Source organism: Brachyhypopomus gauderio, chromosome 10 (genome assembly GCF_052324685.1).
Source record: "Brachyhypopomus gauderio isolate BG-103 chromosome 10, BGAUD_0.2, whole genome shotgun sequence".
NCBI classification, from domain to species: Eukaryota; Metazoa; Chordata; class Actinopteri; order Gymnotiformes; family Hypopomidae; genus Brachyhypopomus; species Brachyhypopomus gauderio.
In genome coordinates this window covers 7,526,187-7,544,235 of record NC_135220.1, presented here as the reverse complement: position 1 = coordinate 7,544,235, position 18,049 = coordinate 7,526,187, and the positions used below count along the sequence as shown (strand labels likewise).

At 43.8% G+C, this 18,049-nt stretch overlaps 1 protein-coding gene across 9 annotated transcripts; it reads right to left on the bottom strand.

Moving 5' to 3' along the window:
- Window positions 1-229: 229 nt before the first annotated feature.
- apba1b (amyloid beta (A4) precursor protein-binding, family A, member 1b) lies at window positions 230-13,926 on the bottom strand. Of its 9 annotated transcripts, none has more exons than XM_077019132.1 (13): window positions 13,569-13,926; window positions 6,544-8,300; window positions 6,278-6,379; window positions 6,135-6,174; window positions 5,659-5,804; window positions 4,660-4,692; window positions 4,262-4,354; window positions 3,020-3,250; window positions 2,572-2,751; window positions 2,182-2,394; window positions 1,785-1,904; window positions 1,488-1,628; window positions 230-1,146 (listed from the first exon to the last, which is right to left on the bottom strand). In XM_077019132.1, the coding sequence occupies exons 2-13, from the start codon at window positions 8,248-8,250 to the stop codon at window positions 1,075-1,077; spliced, it is 3,078 nt and encodes a 1,025-aa protein (XP_076875247.1). In that variant the 5' UTR covers window positions 8,251-8,300; window positions 13,569-13,926; the 3' UTR covers window positions 230-1,074. The 9 variants fall into 9 exon arrangements, with proteins under 9 accessions (XP_076875247.1, XP_076875248.1, XP_076875249.1 ...); XM_077019133.1 differs by having other exon boundaries at window positions 4,262-4,351; XM_077019134.1 differs by having other exon boundaries at window positions 5,659-5,798.
- Between the last annotated feature and the right edge of the window lie 4,123 nt (window positions 13,927-18,049).

Here is an 18,049-nt window from a genome sequence, read left to right as displayed (position 1 = left end):
TAGAATTGTGGAAGTGGTTTTGAGTTTTACATATATTTGGCATACATATGATTATTATTATATATTTTTTAGATCACCTTTGTTTCGAATCGGGTCCATACTATTTCTGCGAATATAGATGAATAGAAAATCAATATTGAATCTTCATTCTTCATCCTTTATTGTCAGGAATGAATAATCTTGCTAATTAATAAATTACATATGTTAAACATTCACATCTAATACCTTATAGTTTTTGCTGTATTAAAATGCTAATGGTTTCCATAATAGTTCAGGTCCAGTGGCAATTAAGTACAGATTACCACACAGGTTCAGGTCCAGAGGGATTACATGGAGATTACCACAAAGCTTTAGGTCCAGAGGGATTAAGTAGAGATTACCACAAAGTAGTCTTTGGTACTCAGGTGAATGTGACCCAAACGGATATACGTGTCTGTCGTGAACACACTGCTATGCTGGATTTTACATGATGGGACCTACTTTCAGGTCTTGTCGCAAACTAAATATTCCAGTGTTGCTGATGTTTTTGAACTAGGGAAATCCAGAGATCTTCATGTCAAGTATTTCACTGTAATGTTTATCCAGTCTCCTCCTTCAACTAGAGTGACCTGTTTGTGAATCGTGTTGAAGTATTGCTCTCTGCACTATGCTAATGAACTACCTAACAAACCAAACTCATTTCCCTGTGTACTGTGAGCATCCTGGCCAACCTCTGACACTGCAGACGGGTATTGTGTGGGGATTTTAATGAAAGCGTTCACATTCATCAAACAAATGATTCTGGTCCAATTAAAGCAGGCCAAGCTTAACATGTAGGGCTCACCAGGGAGCGTGTTCTTTCTGCTCCACAGTTCTCTAGATGTTCTAGGTTGACCTGGCAGAGTTGCTTCTTTAAAGACTGGTGTACCATCAGTGCCCATGTTTCGCACTCATATGCAGCTGTCAGTCATCTTAAGGCAAGTGAAAAGTCTCTGAGAAGATGTACATCCAGTGTAAGAAATATGTAAACGAGCACATAAATATTCAACTCTGAATTAACTTAGTCGAGCATGAGGAGATGGAGGCCAGGGTGGGTCAAATATAGACGGGCTGCTCCTGGGCGGTCAGCAGGCGGTACACAGCAGCGGGCATGGTCTTCATGTGGATCTGAAAGAGAAGTATGCGCATATGTAATTAGTAAGAGAATCCCACCATTATCTGACCTTGTGGGTGTGCAGCACTGGGGTTAACCCTAATCCTAATTTTAGTCCAGACGTCTGTTGCTGGGTTAACACTAACCCAAATCTTAGGCCAGATGTCTGTGGCTGGGTTAACCCTAACTATGTGGTTCCTGAGCCATACAGTGCAACAGTAAACCCAATAACATGACATGACTTGTGTTGCTTGATATCACTGTAAATACTACAAACAATGCCACAAACAAAAAATGTGCAAAACTGAAGACAAATTACTTCATCGAAGCTACAGCTACACGAGTTAGGAGGTACCTCTCCAATTGCATTGGAAAGTATATGAACAATCTTCTCATGAGGTGTGGCCACAACACTCTGTCCATTGATTTCAATGATGCGATGACCCACTCTGACTCCACCTCTCTCAGCTATGCCACCTCTCATGAGACTGCATATCTGAAATCATAAAGAAAGCAACTTTTATTACATTACGTGTCCAGCCAAGACTTATTTCGTGTATTTGTATTGCACTCGTGTATTTTTTGGGGATAAATGTAATTTCATCACCCAGAGCATCATAAAATGGCAACGATTTATCCAGAAGTTACCCACAATGCCATTCTGTACACTGAAGCCAAGCTGATAGCGCAGCTCTGGTCTGCGGACGAGGACCATGGTGACGGGAGGACATCTCACAATGTTCATCTTGATCCTGGACTGAGATTTCAGCCCCTGAGACAGAAAACAGGTCATGTTAAGTGTTTTACTTGAGATGGGTTCACCTTCACTACTTACTCGAAAAAGAAAAATAACTAATAATAAATAAGAAAAAGTAAAATAACTTTATACTAAATAATAAAAATAACTTATGATTAAATATGTTTAAAAATGACATCTCAATCAAAAACTACACAGCATCTAATAAAAATAATGACTAAATAAGATCAGCTCCTTCTGAAGGGTCAGTTAGACCCCATCAGTGTTGAGCATGATCAGGTGACGGCCTTACTTTAATGATGCTCTGGCAGGTGGAGAGGGGCAGGCCCACCAGACTGGTCCCATTCACCGTCATGATCTGATCTCCAATGTTGAGCCGGCCTGACTTTGCTGCCGGCCCAGAGTGCATTAGGCTTGCGATGATGACGGTAGGCAAGATGGAACCCCAGCCAGACTCAACGATGACCATGCCGAGAATCTCTCCCTTCTGCTTTTCTATGTGCACCTGCTCCAGCACACAGTGTGGGGAACAGGGTTGGGCCTCTGTCAAGTAGTCTACTAATGTACAAGCTTGGGTTGAACTGGCTGTGTTGGAGCAATTGCATTGGCAAAACAGCAGTGTTGGCCTAAAATATATAAATGATATAAGAAACGCATGCTGTTTATCCTCCAATCCACTTACGTCTCTGCAGTTCTCAGACCTGGAGAAGTGGATGAGGTCATCGTTGTACATGTCCTGAGTGCTCAGGAGGTCACTGTACTCCCTCTGGCTCAGGTCGTCTGGGTCGATTCCATTGGCCCTGAGGAACTCCTGATATGCTACACTGAAGGCCTGGCCAATACTCTGAGCTATCAGCTGAGCCTGCAGGTGGTGCCAATGAGAGATTTGTAAAGGAATTCATAAAAAAAAAAAAAAAAAACACCCCCATGCATCAACAGTACTGTACCACTAGATTGGAATCTGCCATGCCACCTCTGGGCAAAGGGACACTTGTGTTTCATTTTCTTTATGTGAGTCATAAAATCACTGATGGTCTTGATGCATGCAGTTTTCTGGTCTCACAGTCTTCACTGTCGACCACTTAGGATCAAGACAAACAAAGAAACAAAACAAAACAAAGAGCACTCACATCCTCTGACTCAAACACATGGCAGACCATCCTGTACTGGGGGTGCGGATCCATCGTCGGACTGGGCAAGTGTGAGTCTACCAAGCCGAGCTGCTCCTGGACACTGTGTGAGCGAACTATCTTCCCCCGGGCCATGAGCACCACGGTGTTCCCGATGTCAGCAATGTATGAGATGGTCCTCAGAGGATGGTCCATCACGGTCTCCTGATGAGCAGCAATGCTCACAATCACCTTGTAGTCACAACAACACAGTGAGTCCCTGCTTAACGACGGGTTAGAGACGGAAAAGTCCGTCGTAAAGCAGTTTTCGGCCTGAAGTGTGACCCTAGATTTAAATACGCTTTGATCGTAAATACAGTATAGAAAAAAATTAACAATGTTCTCATGCATGCGTACAGCGTGAGAAAGAGTGATTGCGTTGCCGAGATGGGCAGCAGTGGAGGTCGCGCTGCCTCAGCTTATCGTACACAACACGCCACTGTGCTGCCACTGTGTGACGTCCGGGTGTAGGAGGCAGGCACCAAGACGATTACGGTGAAACATATAACATTTATTGATAACGACCAGTGTAAGCTCCGTGCGTAGTCAGAGTAGCGTACACACACTCATACAGACACGTAGCTTTAGACAAAGACGAGCACACGACACTGCGCGAACGCACATTAAATAGGTGAATTACACAGACCCACGTGACCTTGAGACAAGGCACAGGTGTAACAAACGAACACGCTCACAAACAACCCACACCCACAGAAGTACAAACATGGACATAACTGCACGCAGACGACATCATGACACGCCCACAGGGAAGGGTCCGGAGCTGTTCCGTAACACACTGCTCCTCCGTGCACCGCGCGAAATTCAGAAAAAGTCGGTTAACGAATACCGCTTATTAAGCGGGGACTCACTGTAGTTCAAACCCAAACTATTGCTGCCTGAAGAAGTCAGTTACCATGATTGTATGTTTGCATGATTATCAACTGAATAATTGAAGGATTCAGATTTTTAGCACAGTCCAATTTGGATTGGGTGCTCCAGCCAGCGTTCGGCTATGTGCCATTGTATCCAAACCATGATGAACTAAGACATGTTTGTGAAAGTATTCAAACTAGAAAATCTTTTGTTTGAAACACCTTTGGGGTGTAATAGGGGAAAGGTGCTTCCTCTGAGAGAGAGAGAGAGAGAGAGAGAGAGAGAGAGAGAGAGAGAGAGAGAGAGAGAGAGAGAGAGAGAGAGACTCACTTGTGTGTCAGCATTGAGCACTTTAATCCTCTGGATTGACAGGAAAAGGTCCACTTCATAGGCAGATGAAGGACCTTCACCATCCGGGACCTGCTGTCCCCACAGGAGGGAGAAAACGGTCATCACTTCCACCACCCAGTACAACTTAGCACTGGCAGACACATGCACACAGACAGAGGGACAACCAAGGACCAGTGAAGCACGTAATATCTCAACAGGGTGTTCGGCAACAAAGGACTGTATCAAAGATTCCCATCCTACTGCCATGAATATTCTGGCCAACTTCAGAGACAGCAGACAAGAGACATAGACCACACGAAGCACCAAGAATTAGCACAGTCACAGATGTGTACATCCTGTGAAACACGTTCATGTCTCACAGCAATGCCATACTTTACCTTGTGTCTGGTTTGGGCCTTTTTCTGTGCTGCCTGATTGCCAAAGAACAAAGAATAGAGAGGGCGGATAAGAAGAACCCCACAAATACAAAAGTGATATTATGAAGGCCAAAGGAGATTCGTTGTGTTTAGCTACAAAACGAATGGTGATCTCAAGTGTGAAATTATGGGAAAACAACTAAAAGGTAGGCACAGGGTGGGTGAGTTGTTATGGAAACTCTCACATTTTAAGGTTCTTGGCAATCAGAGATTCCAGGCCTTACTGGATTGACAACAGCCCTTAGGAGTAAAACTGTCTACAATCATCATCCATTTGTCAATCATGCTTTCTGTGCCCAGTGATGTTTTAGAAAGGAAAATAAACACCCATGAGCCTGTTCACTCAAAAAACATCCAATGATCACCAACATAAATCCTGCTATTAAATCAGCACTGACTTCGGAGTTCACTAGGCTTTAGGACAAGTGTTCATGTGTGTGTGGGTGAATTTGTGTGGCATGTCCCAGCTGAGTACAAAAACAACACTGTGAGCCACGGACATAATTTTGGGGGGGGACGGGGGGACATGTCCCCCCCACTTTTTCAAAAGGCGGCTTTGGTCCCCCCCAGTTTTTACGGTTAAAACCAAATATTTAAATAGCGACGAATCTATGTCCCCCCCACTTTTGAAATCAAAATTACGCCCATGCTGTGAGCACATGAACTACACCAGCAAGCAAACTGCCCCCGATGCCTCTTGATGCCTGTGCTCCAATGCCTGTGATCTGATGCCTGTGTTCTGAGGACTGTACTCTGATGCCTGTGTTCTGAGAACTGTGCTATGAGGAATGTGCTCTGATGCCTGTACTATGAGGACTACATGTGTGGTGGTTTGAAAAACGGAATGGACAGATGCCACTCCTACATGATGGAGGAACGCGTCTTTATGCAAACATTGCCCATGTGCCCTGGGCACACAGCAGCTCGGTCACACTCAGACAGGAAGAAAGCTTCTCTCACCCTCACACGACTCATGGCCTCCTGGGCCTGGCGCATGCGACCACTCTTTGAGGGCATGCGCTCTGACAGCAGCTGGGTGGATCCCAGGTAACTGGCAGCAAAGATTATGCCATCAATTAGATCTTCAGGATCACAAGGTCCTGCAACTGACAAAACATTAGATCTTCGGGATCACACTGTCCTGCAACTGACAAAACATTCCGCTGTAATGTTTGGGCAGGGAGTTGCCAAATAATTACATGCAAAATTAAAAGAATATTAAATACTGTGAGATTTTAAAAGCACTATGCAGGTAGTATAAACAATTACTTTATATGCAAATTACTTTAGAATTACTTTATAATATAAGTTGTTGCAGTATATTAGAAAGTCTGTTTTATTGAGTGCACTGAGTGTTAATTATAATAAAAGTTGTTTCAGTATTAGAATATTATATTGACATTGTGCTTTGAAAGACATGGTGCTTTCAAACTCACCATCAACGTATGTAGGGAAGGCTGCCAAATTTCTTCTAAGCTAAATATATTTAAAAAAAAAAACAAGACACTGTCCATTTCTGTAAATCTAAATGTAAATGTAATTGAAGTGTCAGATGCCAAACATAAACCTCATCACTAACCTCTTCAGCAGGCGAGAGACCAAGAGTGACAACTTCCTTGTGGACTTCCTGTGTTCTGGATGGTTCTGCTCTTAGAGGGACTGATGCATCTGGACTTGGGGTCTAAGAACACAACATAAAAGGGCAGCCAATGGTAGTAATTATCATTCATCTATTAACCTTAATTGATCAGTTAGCCTTGTTTTGGAGTTTTGCCTTTTTGTTGATATTTTATTGCGAACCTCAGGATAACTTCTCATAGTGCATATGTGTAGGAGATCACTCACTGTGCAGTTAGGAGCAGAATCCTGAGGGGGAGTGTGTGGGACATCCTGCAGAGGCCGCTCCTCCGTTGGGCTCATGTCTCGCCTCATCACCCACACAGGCTCCGCAGGGGGTTCGGGAGTATAGGGGGAATGCAAGGCCTTCGTCTTCACTTCCTCTATTGCCTCCTTGATGTCTCGTATGGCCAGAGAGATGGCATCCCCGGCAGGCCTGGCTAGGCCCAGAGTCAGCGCTGGAGTTTGTGCTTCCAAACGGCCACACTCCAGCGCCTCTCCTCCGTCAGAGCCAGGGGAAGTGTCAAGACACGCCTTACGGGGCTCCCCAGGTTCCCGATCAACACAGTCACTGGAGCTGGTGCGCATCTCACACCTAGTGCTGTTTCTCTCAGGGCAGCTGGCCTCGTCACCTGACTGCTGATCATAGCAGTGCAGTCTGGAGCCGATGGACGCCTGTTGTCTGTGCTGGTCTTGCCAACCTGGCTGGGGCATAGGCCGGCTGCTGGGCGACGTGGACAACACCTTTTCAGTGCTCCGCTGTTCCTCCGAGCGCTCAGGGTTGTGCCCAACTAAGGGCGCCCGGTGCACCTCCCCATGCGATTCCGCTGGAGTGGGCCGGAAGGGTTTAGGGAAAGAACTGGAACTTGGTTGCAAGCAGGATTCAGAGGCAGCTTCTGGACTGACATCTGAGAGAGGTTCTTCACAGGACTGAGTGCAAGATCGAAACTCTGGCCTCTGCCCTGTGGTCACGGGTGCATAGCCAGTCGAGCTAAAGTGGGCAGGACACGGTTTTGGCTCCGAGCTATAACCCCTGAGAGGTCCGGAGAAGGACCGGGGATGGATATGATCAACCGGACGTGAGTGAGGAGGGCTCGCAGCACATGGAGGCACATCCACTCTTATTGGCCCCGCCCTCCTGCTGTGGGCATGAACGCTACATTTCAAACCAGCAGCGCTTTCCACATGGCACGCCTGCTCCTCCTCCTCCTCCTTTTGAGACCCATCCACCTCCCGTTCATCTCTGCATGCCTGGCCCTCCTCCACCTCCTCTTTCTCTGTATGCAGGTTCTCGGTCTGCTCGGAGTGCGCGTGGAGGCTACTCTCTGTGCTGGAGGAACAGTGTAACCCTGGGCTGCCTCCATCCTTTTCTGTCACTTCATTTGGGGAGGGAGTCAGCTCCTCGTGTAAGGGAGGGGTCAGCAGCTCATGTGAAGACTTCTCATGGGATACAGTGTCTGAGGGCCGATCGGTCTCCTGGACATCGTGGGCCTGCTGCAATTTTATATTCCCATAACCCACTTTGGCTTGCTGCCTATCCCGGTGCTGATAGCTTCTCTCACCGCTCCGCCGATACCTCGCCGGCCCTGGGCGGGGAGGTGGGCCCGGCCGTGACTGACCTTCCCTGCTGTCACTCACCTTCCGTTGACTGTGGCCAGGGGTGTGTCTTTTGCTGCGGCGTGGTGGAGCACGGCCTGTCCCCAACTGCTGTTGGTGATGGTGGGACTGCTGATGGTAATGGTGGTGCTGCTGTTGATGATGGTGGGACTGCTGTTGCAGGTGCGGATGATGATGATGGTCATTGCCCTGGACCTCCTGGCTGTTGAGCTGACATGGCCTCCACCTGGGCCGGCCTCCCTCTACAGACGTTCCTTTGGGCTGCTGACTACGCTGAGGGGGCTGGGCTTTAGTCCCCGCCTCCTCCAGCACCTCCATGTGACTCACGGCCTGATGCTATGGAGAGGACATGGGGTCTGACGAGCAGCCTAAAGGAGAGACACAGTCAGATGCAGTAAGTCAACCAGATAACATGCATACAACAACAAACATACAACAACATACATGATACTGCCAAACGTATTCGCTCACCCATCCAAATGATTAGAATCAGTTGTTCCAATCACTTCCATGGCCACAGGTGTATAAAATAAAGCACCTAGGCACGCAGACTGGTTTTTCAAACATATGTGAAAGAATGGGTCACTCTCAGGAGCTCAGTGAATTTCAGCGTGAAACTGTGATAGGATGCCATCTGTGTAAGAAATCCAGCTGTATTATAAGAAAATGGACGTGTTTGGGAACAACAGCAACTCAGCCACGAAGTGGTACGCCACGTTAACTGACGGAGCGGGATCAGCGGATGCCAACTTTCTGCAGAGTCATTCACAATCACTACAGACATTCAAACTTCATGTGGACTTCAGATTACCTCAAGAACAGTGAACAGAGAGCATCATGGAATGGGTTTCCATGGTGGAGCAGCTGCATACAAGCCATACATCACCAAGTGCAATACAAAGCGTCAGATGCAGTGGTGTGAAACACGACACCACTGGACTCTAGAGCAGTGGAGGCGCATTCTCCGGAGTGACGAATCATGCTTCTTCATCTGGCAATCTGATGGACGAGTCTGGCTTTGGCGGTTGCCAGGAGAATGGTACATGTCTGACAGCACTGGCCAAGTGTAAAGTTTAGTTTGTGGGGGGATTATGGTGTGGGGTTGTTTTTCAGGAGCTGGGCTTGGCCCCTTAGTTCCAGTGAAAGGAACTCTCAATGTCAACAATTCCATGCTCCCAAATTTGTGGGAACAGTTTGTAGTTGGCTCCTTCCTCTTGCGACATGAGCAAGGTCCATAAAGACATGGATGGCAGGATCTGGTGTCAATGAACTTGACTGGCCTACACAACAGAACCTGACCTCATCCCAACAGAACACATTTGGGTTGAATTAGAGCAGAGACTGAGAGCCAGGCCTTCTCGTCCAACCTCAGTATATGACCTCACAAATGCGCTTCTGGAAGAATGGTCAAAAATCCTGCAAAGGGTCTTATAACATCATACTGAACCCTATGGATTAGAATGGGGTGCCACTTAAGATCATATGTGAGTCAAGGAAGGTATACTTTGGGCAATATATATGAGAAAAGTGCAAGACAACTGGACAACAAATTTCCACTTTCCATACAACAACATTGAACATAAATACAACATACAACAACATACATACAACAACATACAGCATACACACAACATACAGCATTCATACAACATGCATCACAACAGAAGAGTGAGAGAACTGCCTGCTTTCCATAAATGCCTGGGGCTGGAACAGTGAAAAATGCAAAGGATCAGCTTAAGACCTTCTTGAACATCATCCCTTCCATTCAACTCTAGGGACACCATCTTGGGCCCTAAATGAATAACGCTGTTCCTTGTTTGGGTGAGTTTTTAATACAGCAGCTTTGGCTGTACTAGAGCTACTAGATCAGTGGACAGGCGTTGGAGATAATGGAGCTGGAGATAATGGAGAGGCTCATTTATCTGAAAGAACTATAGTGTGTCATGTCCAAGGCTACAGCCATACAGGCATGACATAAAACAGGTAGCCTACTGCATACTACAAAGTAAGCAAAAAAAAATAAAAATAAAGACTGGGGAATCCTTACAAAATCACAAATAGTTACAGCCATTGTCAACTGTTCTGTATATCAATAAATTCCTGACATGAATCAGTAACCTTGGTAACCGTTAATAAGACGCGTTTAGGATTTAGGCCCCATCACAGTACTGAAACAGCACTAGTCTAAGTAACAAATGATCTCCTCCATGCCTCAGATCAAGGCTATGTATCTCTGTTAGTGCTTCTTGGTCTTAGTGCAGCTTTCGACACTATAAATCACAGGATCTTGCTTTTAGGACGCTGGGTTGGAATCTCAGGCACATCCCTTTCATGGTTTTACTCTTACTTAACTAATCGCTATCAGTTTGTAGAGCTCAATAATATTCCGTACAAACGTACAAAAGTGAAATATGGGCAGAGGTGTATAATCCAGGTTCAGAAAGTAAAAGTCCTCACCAGGATTTTACTCAGGCTTCCTGGATTGTGTTGATTCCACTCATTTTACCTGGATTGCACTAATTAGAAAATCTAGCAAGCTTGAGCAAAATCCTGGTGAGGACCTTTACTTTCTGAACCTGGATTATACACCTCTGAATATGGGGTCCCGTTATTTACATTATATATGCTACCATTGGCCATAGTTATAAACAAACATGGTGTCAATTTTCACTGCTATGCAGATGACACTCAACTTTACATATCAGCCAAACCTGATGACAAACTCAGTTTAGGAAAAATTGAGGCCTGTGTAAGAGATATTAAATGCTGGATGTCTCTAAACTTCCTCCAACTTAATGAGGACAAAACAGAAGTTCTCCTTCTGGGCCCTAAGGCCACAAGACAGAAAATTCCAGATCTAATGCTTAATCTCGAAGACTACCCCATTACACCTGGCACAGTAGCCAAAAATCTAGGCGTCATACTCGACTCTGACCAATCATTTGATAAATGCATATATAATACTACTAGGATAGCTTTTCTACATCTCCGCAACATTGCCAAGTCAAGAAATGCATTATCACAGCATGATGCAGAAAAATTAGTACATGCCTTTGTTAGCTCCAGACTAGACTACTGTAACTCTTTACTGTCAGGGTGCTCAAATAACAATCTAAATAAACTTCAAATAGTTCAAAATGCTGCAGCCAGAGTTCTGACTAGAACTAGAAAATTTGATCATATCAGACCAGTCCTATCAGCCCTGCATTGGCTCCCAGTTAAATTCTGTATTGATTTTAAATACTTTTATTGACTTATAAAGCACTGGGCTTGCTCCTGATTAGGAACTTATTTCCTATTATGAACCCCCACATTCACTAATATCACAGGGTGCTGGCCTTGAGCCTTTTCTTTTAAGGCCCCCCAGCTTTGGAATAACCTTCCAGAATGCGTCTGGAACTCTGACACAGTCTCAGTCTTGTCAAAGTCTAGGTTGAAAACTCACTTATTTAGTTTAACGTTTGATAACTAATATGCCCCCTTAGATAAATGTACAGATCCAGGGGTTCATAGGCGAAGGGTTTTATGGTAGACTGGGGCGCTGGTGCTGTCATCCTGTCACTGCACGTGGTCACTCAAGTTTGTTGACAGTGGAGTGGATGGATGCCAATGTCTCAGAATGCTCCCAAGTCTATGTTACCCTCTGATTCTGCCTTTTTCAGCTAGGCAGTAATAATTTAATTTAATGCCTGAGTTACTGCCACACTCCAGAAATGTTCATAATTTCATCTGTCCCGTATATGTCCTTATACAGAGCTAATTTTCGCTTTTTTCTTTTTCCAAATGGCTGCCCACATACCCGAGTAATACTGAGATCAGGAGAGACGAGCCTTTCCTGAGATCTGTCCTGGGCAGGCCACCTCCAGCCTAACCATATATGATGGAGGATCAACCCACTGCCCTGACTAACCAGTGTGGATGAAGAATAAACCCACTACCCTGGGCCCTCACCGCCCTGAATTCTACTCTGCTATGACTAACACTACCAACCATCAAGACGTTTGGACTGAACAGGAATTACATAAAGAATTCATGTTTATAAATGCACACCAAGATGGACTTTATTTATCCCTCACATCCTTTCCTTTTATTCTGTCTCTCTTTAAATTGTTGTCATGGTGACCGGCATCGGCCAGAGGAGGATGGGTTCCCCCCCTGAGTCTTGGTTCCTCTCAAGGTTTCTTCCTCATGCCCTTAGGGAGTTTTTCCTTTCTACTGTCACCCTTGGCTTGCACACTGGGGGCTTGGACTCGGACACTTGTAAAGCTGCTTAGTGACAACAACTGTTGTAAAAAGAACAGCATTTCTGTGTTTATAGTTTTCAAATCTAAGAATATGTTTCCTTACGTTAGAAATGCTGACGAATTCAATTATCATGTACAAATTGCATACAATTGGAACGACTTGAAAGAGGAACCATTTTACAAAAGAAATGCTTTCATTATATTTTAATATTTTTTCTACATTCACAAAATCAGTATGGGAAACAATAACCTCTTAAATTTATTCTCCTATGCTAGTTTATTAAATTCATCTCTGTTAAAGTGCGCAGCAAACACGCATCATGAACACACCCTTTATGAATAAAGGACCAACTTCAGCCGCCGAATAAGGAGCTGCGAATAATTAACCAAACGAATCGGAAGGTGCGAATAAGTAACCAACTTCAGTGTCGTTAGTTCCAGTTAGACCGAACATAGTCACAGATGACTATTGCTTGGCCTGAAGCTCACCCGAAAACCGAAACCGGCGGACAGATGATTTTTGCCTATTAACTCAAGTCATCATCTGCTAGAACCCTTTGGAAACAATGCAATCCCGGTCTCAGTTTTAAAAATAATTTAAAATAATGAAATAATAATAAATATAAAATAATAAAAACAGTTTTATTATTAACAGCACGGAACAATTATATCATTATATCATGTAATTACAGCCTTCCGGAAAAGAGAATGAAGAAATAACTTTCTTAGAAACATGACTTAGATATGCGTAGCCATTTGAAGGGTCCATTTTGAGGTTTTGTGCCCTGGTTTTTTCCTATTTCTCTGACTTGTCAGTTAGCCTAGTGACAGTCAATTAACGGTTTTATAACATGGAAATTCTATTAGCCCACGTTACGCAAAGGTGGTGGGGGGTGTCTGCCCTTGGTAAGGAATTTTAATGAAAATGTGGGTTATGTGTAGAGAACAACACGAAAGGGAAGGAACGAGGTTTTATAGTAAAGTCCATTCGACCTTCGACAGCGCACAGGTACGCTGCGGAGGCTGGGTCGCCCGGGTATTTTTATGTCCAATGACCGGGTAAATGTCTGGGGAGGACACGGCTATGTATGCTACCAAATATGTTAAGTCATCTGTGCAATCTAATGATTGCTAAAACTTTTTGATGGTGTTACAGCTTGAAGCAATAAAATGCGGGTTAAGAGCTTAATCGCGTGTTCAAACGCAGGGGCCTGCACTACAATATTGCTTCGTCGCTAATAAACTTACCCTGCAGGAGCACCCGCAGCGCTGGCATTTATTTCGGACACAGGCTACATCGTTTAAGGTTTGAGCAGATCACGAATCCGTTTCGCTCAGTCTGCTAATAGTAACATCCGATTCCAGACCGTAGAGGTGTGAGTTCTCTCTTACCTGTTAGGAAAGGGATGGATAGAGGACTTGTCGACTCGCCATCACCATCTCCGCTTGTGTCCCTCTTATCAACACGTACAGATTAGGCTACCGCAATCTCGTGCCCCTCCTTCGTCATAGTGACATCAGAGAGGATTACAAACGATGCGGAAAGAGCTTATGAAATAATACCTTCCCCACACATCCTGTCTCCGAACTGGACAGGCTACTGCAATAAACCATACCGCCTGCGGTTAGATTAGGTTAGCCGTATTCTTTTGCCAGTCAGTGTGCATCATTCGTTTTCTCTTTAAGATGCTGAGGTGTTTTTTATGACTAATGTACATTTCTTGATGAAACACATTTTAAAATGTGGATTATTTTAGACGACAAGTCTAAAATATTAGATAGTTTCAAATAATCGATAAAATAAAAATATATAAATCAGTAATATTTCATCAGAAAGACAGCAGTCGCATCATTGTAAGAGGTTTTAGTTTTCTTCTGTGCAATGGACACCTACATCCCGAGGGAATTACACGAGCGTTTACCCACCTACAATAATCTCCTTTGTTACCCTGACAACGTTTAAAATAGAATGAAGTGTGTGTGTGTGTGTGTGTGTGTGTGTGTGTGTGTGTGTGTGTGTGTGTGTGTGTGTGTGTGTGTGTGTGTGTGTGTGTGTGTGTATGTGCCATACCTGTCAAGCGTTTTGGCCGGGACAGTCCCGTATTTTACTCTGTCCCGGCGACGTCCCGTATTTTTATTTTCCCGTATTTGTCCCGTATTTTCAGTTTTCAATTTTTATTTTTTTAAAGCATTCATGTGCCGCTCCAAACAGAATTCTGTCACTAGCCTCGCGAGAACTGCCACCCAGACTACTGCAGGTAGCAGTTCTCGCGAGGCTAGTGACAGAATTCTGTTTGACGCGGCACATGAACGCTTTAAAAAATATATAATTTAAAACTCGCGGGTTTAGTGTCGACAGTGGGAGCAAACGTGGAACAACAAATCAGGATTTAACGAGAGAAGGCAGTCCTGCCTAAAAAGCTAAGCGTACGTGTAAGTACCTTGACGAATGCGACAGGGAATTAATTTTCCTAAAGAGGAGCATGAAGGGGCACAGCTACTCATTCTGTAAGATATGTAGCTGTAATTTTAGTGTCTCTCATGGGGGAAGGAACGATGTCCGTCAGCACGAACAATCTGCCAAGCACAAACGCGGGCTAAAGGCACAGAAATATGCCCAGGAGATGTCCCAATTTGTAGCTAGAAATACCACTAGAAATTTTACATTTTTTTATTCATTTGTAGTTCAAAACATATTTGGGGTGTTTTTTCTTCACTTTTGCCACTCCAAAGATGTTTTCGTTTCTCCTACAGCCTCGATTGCGGCTATATGCAAATAACTGATTATGCAAATTAGGCGATGACGTCATATACGGGAAATGTCCCGTATTTTTAAATACAAAACTTGACAGGTATGGTATGTGCGTGAGAGAGAGAGAGAGAGAGAACTTGATGTAAGCGTTTGTACGGTTCGTTTTAGAAGCGTATTGGGAGACATGCCCTTCCTAACAATGCAGGGTTGCCAACTCTCACGCAATAAGCGTGAGACACGCAATTGACTGTCTTCACACGCCATACATCCGATTTCTCACGCTAAAAACAATCTAGTTTATTTATCTCCGATCTACATCTATGATTCCATTTAGGGGTCGCCACATCGGATCAAACTCCTCCATCTGGCCCTGTGCTGAGTGTTCTCCACTGACACACCAGCCACTCTCATATCCTCTACCACTGCATCCATAAACCTCCTCTTAGGTCTACCTCTCCTCCTCTTGCCTGGATGTTCCATCCTCAAGATCCTCCTACCAATATACCTCTCCTCCCTCTTCTGTACATGTCCAAACCATCTCAATCTCGCTTCTCTAATTTTATGTCCAAAACATGCTACATCTTTCCTCGTCACTCCAAATAAGAATCTCAACATCTTCATCTCAGACACCTCCATCTCCCTCACCTGTCTCTTTGTCAGTGCCACTGTCTTCAGTCCATACAACATAGCAGGTCTCACTACTCACAGTTCTCGGTGTAACACCTGTTTAACTTAACAAGTCAGTAAGCGATTGGCTAAGGCAGCGTTATGGTAGCCAATCAGAGCCAGTGTTTTTACACGCACACCGAAGCACACCAGTGACACACGACACAAACAGAGAAGAAGCAGAAATGGCAAGTCAGGATCAAGCCGAAGAAAAATTAGCATTTTCAAGGTGGCGATATAAACATTATTTAAGAAAATACTTGAAATTCCTGAATGTCTACCAGACTGGGTATTTGATTTATTTAATTAAGAATAGAGGTTTTATTGTTAAGTTTACTTCTGTTGTGAACAAACCAGTTGTCTCAGGTTGAGAGAATTTAATTTAATTTGATAGATGTAAATGCACATTATATAGTGTAACTGTTTACTTTTTGTCACAGTGAGGCGGCCCCCTACCGGTCGCCTCCGTCCACAGCGGCTGTTGTTGTTTTGTGACGTCGTGTGCGTCCCTCAGGTGGGCGGAGCCCGTGATCCGTCTCACCTGAGGGTCGTTTGTTTGCCTATATATGTCTTGTCTTTGTACCAGTTGACCGCTGGTCATTATATCCTTAATTTGGATCGACTCATGGGTTTTTGGTTTGCGCACTTCTTCATTAAACCACCCTTTTTCCCTGAGACTTGGCGTGATCGCTTCCTTTTTGTTTGCACTCCCTGCCCGTCACACTTTTGCTTTTTTTTTTTTTTTTTTTACAAAGATTTGAGATTTTAAAGGATTTTATTCCGCACTGGTCTGTGGATGTGCAATAAATATCCAAAGTTTTCAACTGACTGTGAAAACTGCTTTTTCAAAAAAATCCTTATTCATTGGCATATAACTTTTTTTTACTGTAATGCAAATAGTTACTTTCCCTGGTAACGAGTTACTTTTATTATAGAGTAATTCAGTTACTAACTCAGTTACTTTTTTAACAAGTATTGAGTAATTATAACTAATAACTAGGGGTGGGACGCGATTGAATAAAATAATCGAATTAATTTGAAGCATTGTAATTAATTAATCAAAATTAATCGCATTTTAATCGCATTTCAATATTTAACTTGAGAAATATTAATTTAAGTTTGAATGAATCAATGAACATAAGCATAAACTTCAACATCTTGTTTATTTTTCCACCAGTCTACTACACAGACCAATAGATGAGTGCAGAAAACAGAGCACAGAGTTTTCAGAACACTGGAAATTCTGACCAAAAAATGTTGTTTAATTTTGGGAGTTTTGCTCAAGATTATTGGAAGAATAAGAAGTAAATCAGAAGATGTTTTTAATACCATTTTAGATTTTTTTTATTTCCCAGGCCTCTGCCACAGCGATAAAGTCCTCTACACAGGCATCTCCATAGTGCCTAGAAGTGGTCTTCTGCATGTTAAAAGCAAATGATTGGATCTTCCATTCATCATCTATAATATGAGCTGTCATACCAAGATAATTCTTGTTTCTAACAGAAGTCCACTGATCCCCAGTCAGAGCCACATTTGTGGCACTCTTCACAATAACCTGTTTTACTTCCCTTTCCTCATCATACAGCTGCTGTATTTTCTTCGACATTGTCTTTCTGGATGGCAGTTCCTAACTTGCATCAGTTGACGCAATTTGAAGCACTCCTACATAAACCGTAGCGCTCGACTCCGCAAATGGCGGAGGCGTTTAAACCTGCCGTGTCTTACTTAAGCCTTCGACCACAGAGAGCGGTCTACAGTCCACAGCAATCCATCTCGCCACTGAATTGATCAATTTGTCCGACGTGGACTTTGCCATTTTGTTTCTTAATTTGAACCCCGACATGTGGTCGAGTGTTGACTGGCGACACTGTTTGCTCGTACTAGGAATACATTTAGCAGCTAAGTTATCATTACTGACCTGCGCGTTAGCACCAACATGTTTTGCATTGAGGTAGTAACGAAGGGTGGGGGTGGGAATCGTTTATTATCTCACGATTCGATTCGATTCAGATTTTGGGGGCCGCGATTCGATTCAAAATCGATTTTCGATTCAAAACGATTTTCGATTCAAAAAACGATTTGATTTATAAAAATGTCTGCTTCAGTCTATAAAATCTACATGATCTACTACAGTCTGCTTTGCAAGACAGAATGACAAATACAGAAAATTAAGTGTCTTTCACATAATTAACAAAAATAAAGTGCTTTGGTAAAATAAAATGGTTTTTGTTGTGTTACCAAAATTCTTGAGCTTCATTTTGCAAGCTCTCAGGGCTGGCTCGGATCCAGTTCCCCCAGCTGTTGCTAGGGGCACCAGAGTCAGTCCCAGACTAAACCAGCGTAACCGTACGTTCTCAGCCAGTCCCTGCTTTCTCTGTGATTGCTTATCGTTTAATGGTGTCTGGCCACCTCTCTCTGTTATGCTTTCGCTTTACTTATTTGAGTATCTATCTCC